The sequence below is a fragment of the Pipistrellus kuhlii genome, unplaced genomic scaffold (assembly GCF_014108245.1).
Source record: "Pipistrellus kuhlii isolate mPipKuh1 unplaced genomic scaffold, mPipKuh1.p scaffold_m20_p_37, whole genome shotgun sequence".
Classification (NCBI taxonomy): domain Eukaryota; kingdom Metazoa; phylum Chordata; class Mammalia; order Chiroptera; family Vespertilionidae; genus Pipistrellus; species Pipistrellus kuhlii.
In genome coordinates this window covers 3,344,782-3,364,046 of record NW_023425537.1, presented here as the reverse complement: position 1 = coordinate 3,364,046, position 19,265 = coordinate 3,344,782, and the positions used below count along the sequence as shown (strand labels likewise).

The window sequence follows — 19,265 nt, the reverse complement described above, 5'->3', positions numbered from 1 at the left end:
CCCCCGCGAGCTGGCGTGGCTCAGTGAATCCGGAGGTCACAGCTCCATGCCAGGTCAGGGCACATGCCTGCGTTGAGGGCTCAGTCCCTGGTAGGGGGTGTGCAGCAGGCAGCCAACCAATTCTCTCTCATCATTGATATTTCTATCTCTCTCTCCCTTTCCCTTCCTGACATCCATAAAAATATATTTTTTAAAATAAAAATGCAGCTCCCAGGGCCTCTGCCCTAAGGCTAATGGATAAAACCTCTAGCAGCAAAGCCCAGGGATCTGTGCGTTTAAGAGCCTTCTCAAGTGAATCTCATGAAGCGCATAGAACTTGAGCCTCCTTGTGTGGTCCTCAGACCTCAGTGCGTAAGAATACCTGCGTTCTTGTTAGAAACCCAGGTTCCCAGGCCGCCCGCCTCGGAATGCTGATTCTGCCTGGCTCAGGGTGGGCTCCAGAATCTCCACTGAACTACCCCTGGGTGCTCTGATGTCGGTGGTCCCCAAACTGCTTGTCAGAAGCGCCCGTGGGGGAGGCCTGAGCACATTTCTCTGGCCCAGGGCCCGGGAGGGGGCGAAGGAAGAGGCGGCAGAACTGCTGTGGTGAGGCCAGCGCGCCCGAATTTATTAAGAAGTTAACAAAGAGGAGGAATCCGTGCGTCCCAAAAGCCTCCGGATGCTGACGAGGAGGGGTCGGTCCCAGAGACACCTGGAATGAGAGGAGGCCTCCTGGTGACCGTGAGAGTCCAGCCAGCCGCGGGGATTGCCCCCCTTCAGCCTTGGGGATCACTTTGGGTGGCACCCCGTTTCCACTCCTCACCAGCACGTGGCTCTAGCTCTCAGGGCCTTGAAACATCAGGGTGGGCACTGATCCACAAGCCTTCTCTCCCAATACCCTGTCCGGGAATGTCCTGGAGACGAGGGGGTCTCGGCCGGAGCAGGGAGGTGGGGGGGGACGCGATCCGTGGGGCTGTCTCCGTGGAGTGGGTGCGGGGGGCTCTTCACTTCGTGTCGCAGACGGGCGTGGGCTGGCAGCACACGGGCCCGCAGCAGCCCCCGGAGGAGCCACAACAACTGGACCCGCAGCAGCTGGACCCGCAGCATCCTCCCCCGCAGCCGGAGCCGCCCCCGCAGCCGTTGCCACCGCAGCCGGAGCCACCACCGCAGCAGCCGTTGCCACCGCAGCAGGACGACCCGCAGCAGCCGCCTCCGCAGCCGCCGCCTCCGCAGCCCGAGCCCCCGCAGCCGCAGCAGGAGCCGCAGCAGCCGCAGCAGGAGCCGCAGCAGCCGGGCTGGCAGCAGCACGTCTCGCAGCACTCCTGCTCCTCACCGCAGCAGGCGAAGCAGTCCCCCGGGCAGCACCCCATGGTCCCCGCAGGTCAGGGCGCAGGGTCAGGACCGCAGCCAGAGCTTCCCCAGGTCTGACCGGCACCGGCTGGATGGTGGCTTTTATATCCCCTCCGCCGCTGGGGTGTGGGCCCCAGGCCAGGTGTTTCCTTTGTTATTATTTGTGCCCGGGTGTCCAGAGGAAGGTCTCATTAGCTGCCTGTTTATTTTCCAGCCCCGAGTACCTCAACTCATAAAAAGGCCCCACTCCTCCCAAACTGGCTGTTTGTCCAGAGGGTAAAAATACACCTTCCGAGAGACCTGTCATCACGGCCAAACTGGGGCCAGCCATCATTAGCTGGGCTGGAGCCAGGAAGGGGAAGCCCCCCCCCCCCCCCCCCCAGATCTGGCTCTGGCAGGGGGTTCCTCTTCTATGCCAACCTCTCTGCCATGGTTGCTAATCCCGGAAGAAGAAGATTGCAAAAGCAGCTCAGAGGCCACTGAGGAGGTCTGGCCGTGTGGCTCTTCCCAGTTGGAAATGGCATCTTCATCCAGGGTGAGCAAGGCAAATATTTGTGTGTGTGTGTGTGTGTGTGTGTGTGTGTGTGTGTGGTATGTGGAGTGTGCTGCACGTTTGTTTGGGCTTCCTCAGTGACCATCAATCATGAGTAATAACTGCCCTGTGAAACGGAAAGAGACTCACAATAAAACTGCAAAAGGCAGGGGAACCATGTTTCTCTGGCTGTGGATGAACTGAGCACTTGTCCTTCTCTCTAAATAGGCTGAAGGAGCAGTGGGCAGAACCTGCCACTCCTGGCCTAGGCCTTCCCTTGATAGGAATAGGAAGATGAGAACAGGCAGGAGGAGGAGAAAAAGAAAGAGGAGGCGGTGGAAGAAGAGGAGGATGTGGAGGAAGAGATGAAGGAGGAAAAGAAGGAGGAGATGGAAAAAGAGGAAGGAGGAGATGGAGGAAGACGAAGGAGGAAATGGAGGACAAGGAAAAGGAGGAGGAGGAAAAGGAGGAAGAAGAGATGCAGAAGAAGGAGCGGGAGAAGATGGAGGATGAGAAGGGAGAACTGGAAAAAAGGAGATGAGGAGGAAGAAGAGATGAAAAAGAAGGAGATGGAGTAAGAAGAGATGAAGGAAGAGAAGATGGAGGAGAAGGAATGGAGGGAGGAAGGGAGGAAAAGAGGAGATCATGGAACATCCAAAACACCACATTGAAATGGGAATGTTGTGCACTTTTTAAAGACCATCTGTCAGAATGAGAGATAAGCATACCCAATACCCAGAGTGCTGTGGATGAATAAAACGCCACAGGAAGACCAGGATCCACAGGAGATGCAGGTCCCTGTGTAAACTCTGGGTCAAATTTTTCTGTCTCCGTTGGGGCTTCGGTACCCTGTCATCCTCTTGGAATGATAATAGCGACTCTGGAACCTGTGGGCTCAGCCCTCTGGAAGGCAGCACCTGGAGCGGGAGGTGGGGATGGAGGGTGGCGGTGGGGATGGAGATCTGAATCGAGGGACACAGTCCCTCCTTTTCAGTTTCCTTTCCTTTTTTAAGACAAGCCTGGAGGTAAGGCAGCTCCTAGAAAGGGCTAGAAATCCTGAAAACCGGGAGGTGAGGGGAACGGAGACAGCGAGAAAGGATGGGCTACTTGGATCTGATGTAACCCTCAGTACTTCATGGGACGTGGAATGTTAGAACTGGGAGGAACCCCAAAAGATCACGTGTTCCAGGGTTCCTAAACCAGGTTTTACCATCGGAATCGCCTAGGCAAGGGTGGGGACTTCTGGAAAACACAGATGTCTACCTGCACCCAGTTCTGTTAAATCAGAGCATGTGCTTGTGGGAGCTTGTGAAGCCATATAGTTGGAAGTTAGTTTCAGATTATCAACAGGTGAGGAAACACTGATGCAGCTTAAACGCCGCCAGGACCATCACCCGCAAGCACCCTTCTATACAAAAGATGATAGCAGGGTCCAGGCAGGACACATTCCTGATAGACTTGACCGTGAAGGCTGTTTCCTGGTCCAGCGTTCCTCCCCCACTCCACTCCCACAGATGCACAGCTCTGGGTAAGTAACACAGCGACAGTCACAGCAGATGCATTCTTTTCATTCTTCTTTAATAATAGGCGATGCATTCACATGGTCAACGTGCAAAAGGAATGCAGTGAACAGTCGTCCTTCTCTTCCTGTGTCCGGCCAGGCCTGCCTCTCACCCCGCCTCCCTCTGTCCCTCTAACCCCTGCACCTGAACTCACTCATCTGGAATGTGGAAATTGTGATAATAATAGCACCAATCTCATAGGGCTGCTGTGAAGGTGAGATGGGTTAGTGTATATGCAGATACATCACGTTGAACCTTAAACCATTGATTGGCCACATATTGCTTGATAAATATTAGCTATTATTTATATACAAAAAGAGATAGTTAGATGTACATATAATCCTTATTTTATACATAGTATATTACACAAATGGTAGCGTAATATGCATCCTGTTCTTAACTCTTTTTATCCTCCTAACAAGATTATCTTAATCATTCCATATCAGTACATAAAGTTTTTTATAGTATTCTATTGTGCCAATCATTTATTTAACCAATTCTCTATTGAAAGACATTTGTTTCTCATTTCCAATAGGGTGCTATTATAAACTTTGTTATTTTAAATATTTACTATTATATAACTTAGCCTGTCTTTATATATCCCTCCCATCCAATCTTGGCATAGAAATTGCTGTGTCAGGGAGTTTTTGTGTTTGTCATTTTGATGGATGTTGCCAGGTCACCCTTCATCCAGGTTGTACCAGTTTACGCACCCTCAGCAAGTGCGAGAGTACTGTCTTCTCATGCTCGACCTACAGTGTTATCAGAGTTGGACCTTGACAATCTGATAGGAAAAAGATAGGATCTTACAATAGTTTTAATTTGCATTTCTGTAAAAAATCAATAAAATATATTTTAAAAAGTGTATACACACTTTAACAGGTGATAGCTCAATTTTCTTTTTTGATAGCTCAATTTTGAAAATGAAATGTATTTTAATAAACACTGCTTTATAGTTATTCAAAGTGTGTGTATACAGTTTTTTTGGGACACCCTATATAGGTTTCAAGTGTGCATTTCTATGATATGGGATCTGTGTATGCTTAGTGCACCTGTCACCAAAAGTAAACTCTTCTTCCATCACCACATATTTGACCCCTTTACCCACCTCCTTTCCTCCAGTAGCCACCATGTGTTGTCTGTGTCTATGAGTTTTTGTTTGCTTTTCTTATTCATTCAGTTGTTACCTTTCAGCTTTATACCCCACATAGGAGTAAAATCAGGTGGTTCTTGACTTTTTCTGTCTGACTTGCTTCTTTCTCAAGAGATTTGTCAAGATTCATAGTCCAATCATTAAATCTCTTTGTAGTATTTATTTGTACTTACTTCATTATTAGTGCATTTATTTCATATGCCATTTTTATTTCTTCTTTTGGGAATTATCTATTCATGCCAAATTTTCTCTTAGATTATTCATCTTTCCTAATTTATTTATAAGAGCTTATTTCATCCTACACATATTAACTTTCCTTTCTGACTCTCACACATGTTGCAAAATTTATGCCAGGGTAGCATTTCTTTCTAATTGTATCTATGATTTTTTTATGCATAGAATTTTGTTCTTTTTTTTTTTTATTTCATGGAGGAAGGGAGAGGGAGAGAGATAGAAACATCAATGATGACAGAGAATCATTGATTAACTGCTTCCTGCACACCCCCCACTGGGGATCGAGCCCATAACCCAGACATGTGCCCTTGACTAGAATCGAACCCAGGACCCTTCAGTCTGCAGGCCAACACTGTATCCACTGAGCCAACCCGGATAGGGCTTTTTATATAGGAAAGTATACTGTATTTTTTTTCTGCTGCTTTTATACTTTGAAACTTCTTCATTATCTTCAAATGAGACAACGATGAACTTTTAGTTTTTATAGTTGCATTTTTTTATACATACTAGTAATGCTGTTCTCCATGAGGAATTTATTTTAAGGTGTGGCAGATACACCTTTACAAAAATGCCCTGGTATTCCTAATTGGGGGACTCAGGTGCCTATTAAATTAATGATTGGTGTGCAATAAAGAACAAGATGCAGGAGGCATTAGAAACTTAGGCTTGGCATCTGTTCTGGCGGCCTCTAGTGTCCATCTGTGACATTTCACATGCAGTTTCTGGTGGTTCTTTCTAGAGGCAATCACAAAATAAGCTCTGATTCTGGCTTCACCAAGAAGCAATGCAACAAAAACTTGGTTGGATGTTAGAATGTTATTATATTACATTAGAGGCCTGATGCACAAAATCTGTGCAAGGGTAGGCCCTCGCAGCCCGGGGCTTTGCCCAGAAGGTCATCTGGAAGGACATTCAGACAGTCATACTGCTGTTCGGCCATTTGGTCGATTTGCATATTACGATTTTGTTATTATAGATGGCACTGATTGAAATCATGTGTCCAATCAGCCATCTCTTAGCAAAGGGGGCACATTATCAGCCCCTCCAATGGTGCTAGGTATGCACTAAGCATTTTCTATGTGTTTTCTTGGTTAATATCCAGGATAACTATATACAATAAGTATTATCTTCATCTTGAGGAAACCAAGGCTCATGAAGGTCAACTACTTTAACTACCGTGTTTTCCCAAAAATAAGACATCCTCCAAAAATAAGACCTAGCGCATGGAAAGATAAGACATCCCCTGAAAATAAGACCTAGCGCAACTTTGGGAGAAAAAAAATTAATATAAGACACTGTCTTATTTTTGGGGAAAACAGGGTAGGAGATGCAGGGCTTGGATCTGAACCCAGATATGTCTGCTTCTGAAACCCAGCCTCCTTCATCTGTGTCTATGTTTCTTGAGGGAACCAGAGGGAGCTGCCTCTTTGTCTTAAGGTAAGTCTTAGAGTAAGAATATAGTCAAGTGAATGTGAGTTTCAAACCACAGAGGCATCGCTAATTTATTCACCAGTTTACATCAATGGTTACCAAATGGTGAGCACTCATACATAGTTACAAAATCAATAGCTAAATAAAATCATAATGAAATGTGAGATGACCTCTCATCAGCAAGGCAGTCCAAAAATGTCAACTGGAAGAGAGTTGAATCTCTGCTGCTATTTCTCACCCACTCCTCATTGGCTCTCAGCCTCTGCTTTGCTCAGTCGGGTCTGGAATCAGCACCGTTCTGTAGGACCTGCTGCCATAATGGAAATGTCCACATCTGCTCCACCAACATGGGGTCCACTGGACACAAATGACCACTGAGCACTGGCAATGTGGCCGATGTGATGGAGAAACCGTGTTTTTAACTGTATTTAATGTTTATCTATTTTCATTGAATAGCCACATGTAGCCAGTGGCTTCTGAGTTGGACCGTACAGCTTGAGACTCTGTTTCAGATAACCTGGATAATTCCATTAAGGCTCAGTTGTTGGAATTAACCTGCATTATAACTAAATATTCTGTTTTTCCTTTTTAAAAATTTGAGCCTTCTTAAGGCATCAAAGAACTGAGAAGATAGTACAAATTGCCAAGAAATTATCAAAGAACTAAGTAATTGGCAGGTGCTCAGAGAGATGAACTGAGCACTGTAATTGCTTCTTCCTCAAGGGCGTTTGCTGAATTTTACAAATTTGAATTACAGAAACAGAAAATAAAGTCCAGGTCCCATCCACAGTAGAGACCCCCTAGGGAGATTCACCCCTCCATAAAGCTGGGGCCCCCAAAGGGCCACACCCTTGGGGTAATGGTGAGCCATATATAACCTAGCCCACCCACGCCTACCACAGGGCACTGGTCTTGCACATTACCTGCGTGATTCGAAAAAATTCAGGCCATGAATTTAAAGAAGCCTCTGACCGGTAGTGCCGGAGTGCAGTGGCAGGAACAAATGCCACTCCTTTCTGGAAGGACACACCATTATCCTACCTCCATGAAGTCCCACAAATAGTCCAAGGAAAATGAAGGTGGTACTCATCAGTGTTGCTCACCAAATGTTTCTCTCTCTGCCTTTCACAAATATGGCAGGAATGCTCTTCCTACCTCCTTTGAAGTTGGCATGACTAAGTGACTTCCTTTGCTTAATAACATGTGAATGTTATTCACTGAAGACCAAAGCTTATGAGTCATTGCAGAATGAACCGCCCTCCCAAGCAGATCTGTAAAAGTGTAGCTGGAGTCCTGGCCTCTTGAGTAAGTATGATGACTAGAGCCTCCTCATGGCCAGTGGTGGAATTGGAGCATGCACAAGACCTAAACTCTTGTTGTGATAAGATTTGGGAAACCTGGGAGTTGATAGTTACTATGGTAACTGTAACTTTGCCTGTCCTGACAGATGCAATGAATACCTCACGGTTGCTCATGACTAAGCACACAAGGAAACGGGCACCCTGAGTGAGAGCCAGTAGAAACAGCAGAGCATAAACAAACCACAGAGACTTTAGATACTGAAATTATCAAACACATATTATAATATGTTTCTATCTTGGACCACTGGTTGTCTGTGAGGTCCGAAAGATGGATGTCTGCTGGTTTAAGGATCAGACCCCATTACCTGCCATCCTGGCACTCTCCATCCATGTATTGGTGTTCTCCAGCGACACAGAACCAACAGGAGATATATATGATGAGATGTATGATGGAACATGGCCCATGTGATTATGAGACTGAAAAGTCCCCTGATCTGCCATCTGCAAGTCAGAGAACCAGGAAAGCTGGTGGTATAATTCTGTCTGAGAACCAGGGGCATGACATTTAAGAGCAGGGGAGGATGAAGGTCCAGCTCAGGCAAAGGAAGCGAATCCACTGCTATTTTGCTCTATGCGGGGCCCTTAGTGCCTGAATGATTCCCTCCCACAGTGGTGAGGACAATCAACCTTCTCACTGTGAAAAGGATCTTTGTGACCGAAACAAAACTGTCTGACTTTCAACTCTTCAGTCAGACATGTGTGTTCCAAAGAATTTCCACCCACACCTTTATGTCATATCCCAATTTTTCAAGGGGTTATGGGAATACAGGGCTCACCAATCTGCTGGGTTTCACCATACTTCTTTTTATGTCCCTACTAAAAAAATTTTGAGTCCAAACCTGTAATATGTTTACTTATTTTTATGCATTTTATAATATGTATATATACTACATCTGTAAAACATTGTGCATGTTGTTAAATATATACCAGACATGACTAATAAAAAATTTTAAAGGACTAAGTCATCTGTGATAAAACTTTAAAAGTTATATTAGTTTTTATTATAAAGTAGACATAAATATCGGCACTCCCAAAATATATCATAATTCAGTAATATGAAAGATAATATTAACATTAATAACATTTTGGTGAGAGAATGTGATTGAAAAGGAGTCTTTTTTTTTTTTTTACATTTTGGTTTAATGACTTGTAACGCATTGACTTGAAGGTCTGGTTCTGTGTATACAATATATTTATGCATATGTTCATAACTATGAAAAATAGCTACTGCTTGATGGCTGTGGACAAAAACCTCCCCAACACGTGGAGATTGAGTTGGAGAAGACAATTGTTGGCTGAGTATATTTTTCCCAGTTCTTTCCAGGTTACAATATTTCACATTGCCAAGAAGCACAGACTTTCTCTCAAGATCCACTTCCTCCTGCTGTTGACCTGTTTCTGTGATTCACTCACATGTTCCTCTGAAGAGCTTGACAGAACATGTTTGCAGAGAGCCTCGTGGATTTGCCATTCCTTTCCCACTACCTTCTTCCCAAACCTGAACTCCACAAGAATGTGTGGGTGTGTCCAGTGGAGATTTTTTTTTTTCTTTAAGTAGAAGTCATGGACCATATATTAGAGTGAATGATCCCTTCATCTGATGGAAGATCACCGGTTACCTTTTATTTATACAAGACACCCAACTTTGGAATTGATGAACGGACAGGACAGTTATCACTTTTGTGCCAGGTTAGAAGTTTATTAGGAGGTTAACAAGGGATCTGTTGTTTCATCTCCAAAGACCACAAGAGTGACAAGGAAAATGTCTCCCAATTATGTTTAGCTTCATAGTGTGCCCATCAGGAATATCATATTTAATGAACTTATTTTACAGTCCCATCTACAATAGATGAGTACCTGTGAAAGCATAACACATTATGTAAATGTGTCACTGTGCTAATAGACAATATCCTGTTATAGATTTCTCTATGTGTCTCAGAAGATGGAGATGGTGAGGTGACTCTGCCATCTCTCACAGGAAAGAATGAAGCCAGGAATTTCAGCAGGAGCCCAGAGGTGAAACCCGGAAGCTGGCATGAAAGGAGTTTCTTCTTTTATCCTAAGTGGTCACTCTTGAAGATGTTTGAACCAAGTAGAGTTGAGATGTGGCTTCGGAGCCCTTCTCCTCCTCCTGGCACCAGGGCCTCTAGCACACAAAGGTACTGCAAGGCCCACACCGAACACGTGGGCCACAAGGGTTGGAGACACAGGGTCCAATGGGCTTGTCACATGCATTGGTTGTAGCACATGGGTTGCAGGGAAGACTGGAGACAAAACCATTGGGGCAAGTTAGAGTGACATGAGCGAAGAAACTAGAAGATACTAATCACACTTTGTGTACAGTTTCCTTCCTTTGTTGCCAACCAAACTCTTGGAGTTATAAAATGATTTCCATCAAGGAGAGCTCCTGCCCCCAGCCACTCGTGTGCCCTCAAGACAAGTATTATATAACTAGCTTCATACTCACTTGCAGTCCTCGCTCTCCAGCAGGCCCCGGTACGTGTTGATCTCACACTCTAGCCGGGCCCGGACGTCCAGCAGCACCTGGTACTCCTGGTTCTGCCGCTCCAGGTCACCCCTGATCTCAGCCAGCTGGGACTCCACGTTGGTGATCATGCACTGCACCTGGGACAGCTGGGAGCTGTAGCGGGCCTCCGTCTCCGTCAGTGTGTTCTCCAGGGAGTCCCTCTGTGCAGGGGAGAGGAAGAATGTCACCCTTTAGCATCTCTCCATAGGGTTCCATAGAAGTCACAAGCTTCAAGAGTTAAGGAAAAACCCAGCCTGTGGTGCTCAGTAGTTAAGTATCAACCTATGAACCAGAAGGTCTCAGTCAAGGCACAGGCCTGGGTGGCGGGCTCAATCCCATAAGGGTCATGGAGGCGGCAGCCAATCAATGATTCTCTCTCATCATTGATATTTCTCTCTCTCTCCCTTCCTCTCAGAAATCAATAAAAAGTATTAAAAAAAAAAAAAGTGTTAGGCAAGAGACTGTGACCCAAAGGGCTGCCCTGTGAGACTGATTCCCGACCTCACTTTCTCACCAGCAGGTCTGAACAATACCCACCAGGTTGTGCTGGGCCTGCAGCTCGATCTCCAGGGCATTGACCGTGCGTCTCAGCTCAATGATCTCCGCCTGGCAGGTCTGCAGCTGCTCTGAGCTGGACACCACCTGCTTGTTCAGCTCCTGGGTCTGAAACACCAAAGGTAAGAGACAGGATCAGACCCTGCCTTAAGGGTCCCAAGGTCCTGGGTGGCCTCGTGCCGAGATGCCCACCTGGTTGGTGTACCATTCCTCCACGTCCCTGCGGTTGGTCTCCACCAGGGCCTCATACTGACACCTGGTCTCATTGAGCACGCGGTTGAGGTCCACGGTGGGGGCAGCGTCCACCTCCACGTTGAGGCGGTCTCCAATCTGGCAACGCAGGGTGTTGACTTCCTGATGGAAGATTTAAAATATTTGAACAGTATTTATTGCATTTTAATGATTTAAAAAATTAAAGGATCCTGACCCTCTCCTCTCAGAATGCAATTCAACTTGTGATCATTCATCAGCTTTCAACAGCTCAGTTCCCTCTGATCCTCTCATTAACTGGGTTCTATATTCATGAGTAATCTGCGTATTTCACTCTACAAAGTGCTTTCAAGTCCATGACCTCTTTCCACCCTCATGTTCAGTGTACCACTCCTCATGCGGAAGTGAAGTATAATGGACCACAGATTGCACCCTGGGTCCCCAAACACCAAGTTCGGAGATTTTGCTGGTAGACCAGAGGACCTCTTATGTTGGATTCTTAACCATGGGTAATAAAAAGGATAGAGTCTGGCTAAAGATGAGTTAAAGATTGCTTACTTCAAAATCTGCCATTGTCAACTGGTGATTTGTTGATTCTACCAGCACAGATCTTGCTGGAGGAAGTCAGTGTCTCTTCATTTCCCTGCTCATCTCACTGAGCCAACATTGTGTGGTGCTTGGGCTTCGGTGGATGTCAGGCAGATTTGAATTGGGTCTCACCCTTACTATATGGCTTCTAGAAGCTTCTAAATGCCCCAGTTTCTACCTCTAGAGTTCTCAAGCACTTGGTACAACGTTTGGCAACATTACACACTTGAGTAATATCAACTATCACCATTTCCATTGTTTGGAAATTTAAGGTTTGCACATAATATCAGTTTTTCTTTATTGTGCAACCAAACAGTGGTGGTGAGCATTTTTCTGTGTTTCCTGTAGACAGTTCTATCCAGCAGAAAGCACTCTGAATGAGATGGAAGGAAGAGAGGGCCTTCGTTTCCAGCTCAGCCCTCTCTGCTGTGCCGAGAGGCCTCATCCCGGCCCCTCCAGCTGCTAAGTGGAAAATTCGCACACCTGCTCTGACCCGGGGACACAGGAGGCTGCTGAATTGCCGGCCTTTCATTATTCGGCTCGCCAGCTTCCTTCGCTCTCATACCTGCCTCCAACAGAAAACTCCTAATCTGCTACCAGGGATTTTTAGGTTACTCCTTCTCGATAAACCCCTTTTTGTTTGGAAAACACATTCCCCAGTCTGCCGAGCCTCTCCCACACACACCCCTTGGGGTTGGAAACAGGCCACGGCAAGTTCAATCCCGTGGCCCCTTGGGAAACCTCACCTGCTCGTGGTTCTGCTTGAGGCAGAGCAGCTCCTCCTTCAGGGACTCCACCTGGGCCTCCAGGTCGGACTTGCACAGGGTCAGCTCGTCCAGGATCCTGCGCAGGCTGTTTATGTCCGACTCCACCAGCTGCCGCAGGCCCAGCTCCGTCTCATACCTGCGATAGGTAACGGGAGCATCGGACACAGGCCTGACCTAGACTCTGTTTGGTTTGTCAGACAACTGGGAGTTGGGGCTGGTGTTTTGTACAGCCATCTCCTTCATTTAGGTTTTTAACACCGAGCAGTAGCTCCTAGAGATAAATGCCCTGGCGATTATTTTTTAAAATATATTCTTATTGATTTTAGAGAGGAACGGAGAGGGAGAGAAAGAAACATCGATGATGAGAGAGAATCATTGATCGAGCCCGCAACCCGAACAGATGCCCTGACCGGGAATTGAACCGTGACCTACCTCCTAGTTCATAGGTCGATCCTCAACCCCCGAGCCACGCCAGCTGGGCTGTAATTATTTTTAATAAATAAAGACCCAGTGGACTTAAATGGACAAAAGCCCATAAAAACGGTGAGATGTCCAAAATTAATACATCTCCCATAGTCTCCCAGTAGACTTTTGTGCAGAGGAGAGCACTGGGGAGCAGGCTCCTGCACTGGGTTGGGGGATGTCTTTCTGCAAAGAAGCTGGAGGTGAATCAGGAAAAGAGGTCTCAGCTCTGGTGAGCCTCGAGCTCTTGGGGAACACACGCAGGGAAAGTTCATCGGTGTTGAGCACAGGCTAAGGGTACGGAGAGGACTGAGAAGGGGCAGCGCCCTGCTTGCCACTCACTTGGTCCTGAAGTCGTCAGAGGCCAGCTTGGCATTGTCAATCTGCACCACCAGCCGGGCGTTCTCCGACTTGCTGCACAGGATCTGGAAGACCCAACATATGCTAGAATGAGCTGGGAACACGTGTTAGAGTGAGCTGGGAACACGTGTTAGAGTGAGCTGGGAACACGGGCTGGAGTGAGCTGGGAAGACAAGCTAGAGTGAGCTGCGTCACTTTCAGCAGCGGCAATCCCTACTAACTTATCTTTCTGGAAGGAGCACATGAGGAAAACCCTAGTAGCTCTTATATAAGACTATTACGTGCTATCTCTGTGCTCAATAACTATTTGAGAAGTTCAATTTGAAAAGAATATCCAGAAAAGTATCAGTAGACAAATGATTTTTCTTTTTCTTTCCTAATAAGCAGTACTGAGAAGCTGATAATGATAACATTTATTATTTTGTAACCTTACTATCTGTCTGGCGTGGTTCTAAGAGCTGAGGATACAAAAATGAATCAGCACTAGATCCTGCCCTCAAGAAACTCCCAATGCAGCAGGGAAGATCAATAAGTAAACGAACTTGCAGCTGGGAGCGTGGGCTGGGTTGGGAAAGTAGCCACGCCCTCCCGGCCACCTGGCCTGGTAGGCTGTTTTCACGTTTTCTGGTTCTAGCCAAGCACTGCATGCCTTTGGACAGTATAAGCAGGAGAATCCCAGAGGCATCTAGGTCAGGACAATGAGGTCACAGAGATGAGGGTCCCACAGAGGACAGTAGTAAGAGGTCAGAGCCATCCAGACGCGGGAGAGAGAAAATGGTCCAGTCTTTACAGAAGGTCCCTATTTACCGAAGGCTCTTGGGCCCAGACTTTTCTCTAACCCCGGGGTAGTCATTCCGGAGCTTGGCAAATGCAGAGCAGCTTTTAATTACAGCATATTTATGCAAAGTGCTGCTACCTCCACACAGACTAACACTATGCAAATATCCAGACCTAACAGTCCTGAGCCTGGAAGAACACCGCCTCCAGGAAACAAAAGGGAAAAGCCAGGCTTGAGCCCCTGTGTTTCAGTCCCCCCGTATTATTTCTGAATCAGAGCTCACATTCCCCTCCTACAACATCCTGCCTGGGCAGCACAGTGCCCACACCTCACCTTCTGCTGCAGCTCCTCGATGGTCCGGAAGTAGGACTGGTAGCTGGGGCACATCAGGGGCTCCTGGGGCTGGCAGCGCTCCTGGATGAGGCTCTCCAGCTCCGCGTTCTCCCGCTCCAGCTGCCGCACCTTCTCCAGGTAGCTGGCCAGGCGGTCATTCAGGAACTGCATGGTCTCCTTCTCGCTGCCATTGAAGGAGCCCTCGCAGAACCAGCCGCAGTTGCCCACATTGGCGGGGATGTTGCAGGCCCCGGGCAGGGTGGTGCTGTGGCAGCTGGGGGCCACGCAGGGCCGGGCGGGGCAGCTGGAGCGGCAGCTCAGGTTGGGCAGGCAGCAGGTGTAAGGCATGGCGCTGGGAGGGAGCGAGGCACCAGCGGAAGACAGAGTCCCGGTTCTTTGAGGAGCGTGTGGGTCTCCCCGTTCTGGGAGCCTTTATACCCCTTCTGTGGAGGGTGTGGACGTGGAAGGCAGCCCTTTCATTCCAACTTATTTGGCGATGGTCAAAAGCCCTTCCCCTTGGCTTGTTATGTTTTCTCAGAAGAGTCCCTCACCTCATAAACGTCTTTACTAAGGCTTCTCCCTACCTCGGGACTCCTCGTCTATGCTGAGCGTCGATGAAGTAAGAGCCTCACTGTGTGGCTTCAAAGCACTGGCCTCACGAACGCCCTGGCCTTTATTGCCGGGCGTGGCGGGCCGGGGACACCGTCGTTTTTTGCTTCCTGGCCTCCCAGCCCTGACTCCTTGGCAAGCCTCTGGCTCTGCTCACTAAGACAGAGAAACTTAGCTCCTGCCTGTCCATTTGTCCTTGGCTAGGTCCAATGTCCAGCTCTGGCTTCCAAACCCATATTCTCAGAAAGAAGAATAAATCCCTCAGGAACCAGTCAAACTGCCCGGTTCCCAGTGGCCGTTGCCTGATATGTAGGCACCACCCATGACCATGTTAATATCAACCAACCAAATAACAGATATTCACCAGGATTATAGTTCGGACAGGAAGCAGTGAGGAATGGAGGGTCAGACCAGGGCTGTAGTCAGATGGAGCTGGCATTGGTTGGGCACCTACAAGGGCCCAAGGTGGTGCTAGACACTTTTCAGAAACATGATCTCATTCACTCCCCACCACGAGCCTTCAAGAGCAAGTGGGGTTATACCCATTTTACAGATGCACAAAGCGAGGCACAGAGGTAAGAGTTAATATGTTGTGAAACCAGGATGCCAGCACGGGTCTCTCTTCTTTCCATCATACTGTACTTCCTAAATAAGTGAACTACCTCCTTCCCTAACTTCTTCAGACCTCAGTAAGTTGGGAAGTTTTGCATCAGAGGAACTGGGAGAAGCTCAGTAAGGAGCATGTGAGCCAGGGAGTGATAGATTAGGGTGGAGGAGAAGCAGACTCTTTCCATCCTCCCCTGCTGCATAGGTACAGATGACCTACCTCCTTTCCAAACTTCTGACAGATCCTCTCTTCCTCCTTCCCAAGCTCTCATGTCTACCTCTATCTCTAGGTGAGTTCCCTGAAGGCATGAAGGACCCTCATATGAAGGTCCTTGAGTTTAGGCTTTGTCTTAAGGGCAAAGGGGAGCCACTGAAGGTTCTAAAGAGAGAAGTGATATAGTTTCATTCTTGATAAGCTGCATTTGAAGGAACAGGGAAACTCAGCGGATCCTCGGAGTTGACTAGAATTCCAGACAGATATCCCAGTGCAGATATGAGTGGTGGAGAAATAAGCCCAGGGAGAGAGTGCACAAAGAGAAGAACAACAAGGGCTGAGGACCAAACTTTGGAAAACTCCCAAGCCAGAGAGCAGGCTGAAATGGAGAACTGATGAGAGACCATGAAGAAAGCTGGTTCACAGCATGACAGAAGGTTAAGGAGGAGAGAGCATCAAAGTGGAGTTGAAGGTCAAAACTCTTAGTGCAGCCAAGGGGCCCAGTAAGATCAGAACCATGGAGAGGGTCTTGAGTAAGTTGACCAGGAAGTTGCCAGGACCTTTCCAGAGTCACACAGGTGTACACCACACCTGTGCTCTTCAGAATAACACCCACATGGAACTTTGGTAAACTGAGACTTTAAACACCCTGAGCTGAGATGTTCATGGTTTAGAGAAGTCCTGCCACAGTCAGTTTGTACACCTGATTATAAAGCTTGTGAGCTTTGCTCTTACCCATACAGACTTTCTTACCATAATTAGTGTGCTTTAAGCAGCTTCAAGTTGTCAGTCTTGTTTGGATCTGATGATTTATAATAGTTAGTGATGTAGGAACAATTAGCCAAGAAGCAGAAGCGCTTGGTTGTCCGTGCCTGTAACTTCTGTTTTGTTGCCAGGCATAAGGGGAGATGTTGATGAGGAAGGTGATGAGGAAGGAATTCAGTTGTGTGCCTGGGTGTACTGCCCAGGGAGAAGAGGGTTTCCTCACCATCATCCTAGCAGGGGACACAGCATAACTCAAATAAAGGTGCTCAGAGCAGAGCCCAAGCCCCTCAGCTACCGCTGCAGATCAGCAACCAGTCTGCTTTGCTCTTCCTTTCCTCCTCCACCTGTGAGGTAGAGCTCAAATGCCAAAATTATCAAAAGAGAGAGGGAAAATCTTGGAACAAGTGTGATGCTACGTCTCTCATTGTACAAATGAGGAAACAGGCACAGGATGGAGGAATGGCTGGCTTAAGATCTTATCACTTGAACCCACATCTGCTAACCTCTTAAATTCCCAGTCCTCATCACCATGCTTCAGAAGTGTTTGATAATTTCACAACTAATATGATCTGCTATTACCTAGGTCCTAGGGAGAGAAATTAAAGGCAGTGAGGGGGAGATGGAGAAAATCTTGTTGTCCATAGGTATGCTTAGTTGAAGAAGAATGAAGGGTGAATGGGGAGATGATAGAATTCAGCAATATTGAAGTACCTTATGGCCTGATTTTAATTTTAATTTTTACATTGATGATACAATTATATCCCATCAGATACAGAATTATATCACACCATTTGGAGAAACTTAGAATCACAACTGTTCAAATGATGGCCCTTCTCAAGAGCAATACACTTACCCAAAATAAGGTGGACAAATAATTATAATAAAATTAAAATGATTGTAAAATGAGGACAATTGAGAGATAAAACAGAACCACACTACAATGATAACACTGCATATTTTTGAATGGTAGGATTATAAATGCTTTTTTTTTTTTCTTTTCTACTCTTTTTTTTTTTTGTTACCTCCAATTTTTTTTAAAACACATATATTACTTCTGTATAAGAAAAAGACATACAATTGACATTAAAAATTCCAAAAGGAAATTCTTATAAGTCTTCTAAAGCAATAAAGAATTGTAAAGGGATCCAGGTGAGGCTCCTATTCCAACATAATCATTAAGTTGCCCTTGAGCTTGTTATTCTGGAAATAAAGTCTTTGTCACAATTGGCATTCACACTCTTGTGGTAACTGCTGAGTTTGCCAGTTTCAAAAGGGAGCTATTAGGAAGTGATGAAGGGAAACTAAGCTTCTTATGGGATCAAAGGACCTGTTGCTCATGAATTGGCTGATGTGTAGGTCAGAGCTGCAGGTGAAGAGAATGCCAACAGGACCCAACACTGGAGAAATGTTCTCTCAATGGATTGTCAGCCCACAGCCCAAGACACCTGGATATTTCATGATTACTTCACTGGATGACATGCTTAGAATGGATTTCTCACACACATGATGATAAAATGTATTTTCTGAAAATAGTGTCTATGTCATATGAAGTCTAGAATTTTAGAATGTTGGCACTGCCAAGGAGGACCTGTGCAGCCATCTCATCCAACTCTTTCATTTTTCAAATAGGAAGGCATTGATCCAGAGGGGGAAGAAGCTTGCCGAGGCTCACGTGGAGAGTTTGTGGAAAAGTCTAAAATGGGGAAAGGTGCATTAGACTAGATAAATAAGGGACAGGAGACAAGGTCTTTGATCTTTGTGAGTGTTGGAACTCAAACCATTGATAAAAGTTACATCTCTCAAAAGACTTTTCCTTCATGAAAAGTTGAACTTAAAAAAAATGTATGCTTATTGTTACAGGAAGATTTAACAAAGAAAAAATTGAACTTGCTCTTATTTTTCTAAGTTTAAACTAGTATGCTATATTTTAAAAAGCCAGTCATAAAATACCACATATTGTATGATTCCATTCATAGGCAATATCCAGAATGGGCAAATCTATAGAGACAATAGGGGTTGCCTAGGTCTGGAGGGTGGGGGGCAATGGGAGTGACTACTATAATAATTGGGTAAAAGATTTCTTTTTGGGGATGATTATATATTCTGAAATTATGGTAAAAGTTAAGTTATTCTATCAATATATTTAAAATCATTGAACTATATACTTCATATAGGTGAATTTTATGGTATATGAATTATATATTATGGTATGAGTTATATTTCAATAAGGCTATTTTTAAAATAATAATTCAGAAGGAGAAAACAGAATAGGACAGAAGCCATATTCAAAATTGATAGTGGTTGAGAATTTTACGCAGGTGTTGAAAAGCATGAATCAGTTCTAGAAGCTCCTTGCTCCTAAGTGGGAAAACAAAACCAGCTCCAGCCTTAGACATAATGCAGTGAAGCTACACAGCACTAGAATCAAAAAGACAATCTTAGAAACAGTCCAAGAGAGAGAAAAACAGATTATCAGCAATAGAACCACCATTAGATTGGCAATAGGCTTTTCAGCAATGACAACAAAGCACAAAAGACAGTGGTGTTTGGGAAGCACCTGTCCCTGATAAAGGCAGCTTCAGACAACTATTGGTGGACAGTGGTCCCAGGGTTTACAGAGAACTGATGGGAAGGATTGGACAGGGGTATTTGTACAAGGCATGGAGGTGGTTCCTGGGATTGAATTCGCCCTGAAGGAAGGGAGAGTGGAATGCACCCACCGGGTCTGAGACATTCTGTACACAGCATGGAGTGTCACTCAGTTGTCTTGCAGGGCCTCATGCTTTAATTCAGGATAAGGGAGATCCAACAACATCAACGACAATGGAGTAAACATCCAAAGAACTGGAGTATGAACTGAAGACCAAGATTAAAGCAGACATCATCACA

General features: G+C 46.1%; 2 protein-coding genes across 2 annotated transcripts; both read right to left on the bottom strand.

The window, feature by feature from the left end:
* Positions 1 to 877: 877 nt before the first annotated feature.
* LOC118702127 (keratin-associated protein 17-1) lies at positions 878 to 1,738 on the bottom strand. The gene has a single exon (XM_036407787.2). It carries the CDS (start codon positions 1,347 to 1,349, stop codon positions 984 to 986), a length of 366 nt encoding a protein of 121 aa, XP_036263680.1. The 5' UTR covers positions 1,350 to 1,738; the 3' UTR covers positions 878 to 983.
* A 7,538-nt stretch (positions 1,739 to 9,276) lies between these two features.
* On the bottom strand, positions 9,277 to 14,694 carry LOC118702107 (keratin, type I cuticular Ha3-I). The gene is made up of 7 exons (XM_036407757.2): positions 14,183 to 14,694; positions 13,054 to 13,136; positions 12,229 to 12,385; positions 10,877 to 11,038; positions 10,667 to 10,792; positions 10,070 to 10,290; positions 9,277 to 9,866 (listed from the first exon to the last, which is right to left on the bottom strand). Exons 1-7 carry the CDS (start codon positions 14,528 to 14,530, stop codon positions 9,749 to 9,751), a joined length of 1,215 nt encoding a protein of 404 aa, XP_036263650.1. The 5' UTR covers positions 14,531 to 14,694; the 3' UTR covers positions 9,277 to 9,748.
* Between the last annotated feature and the right edge of the window lie 4,571 nt (positions 14,695 to 19,265).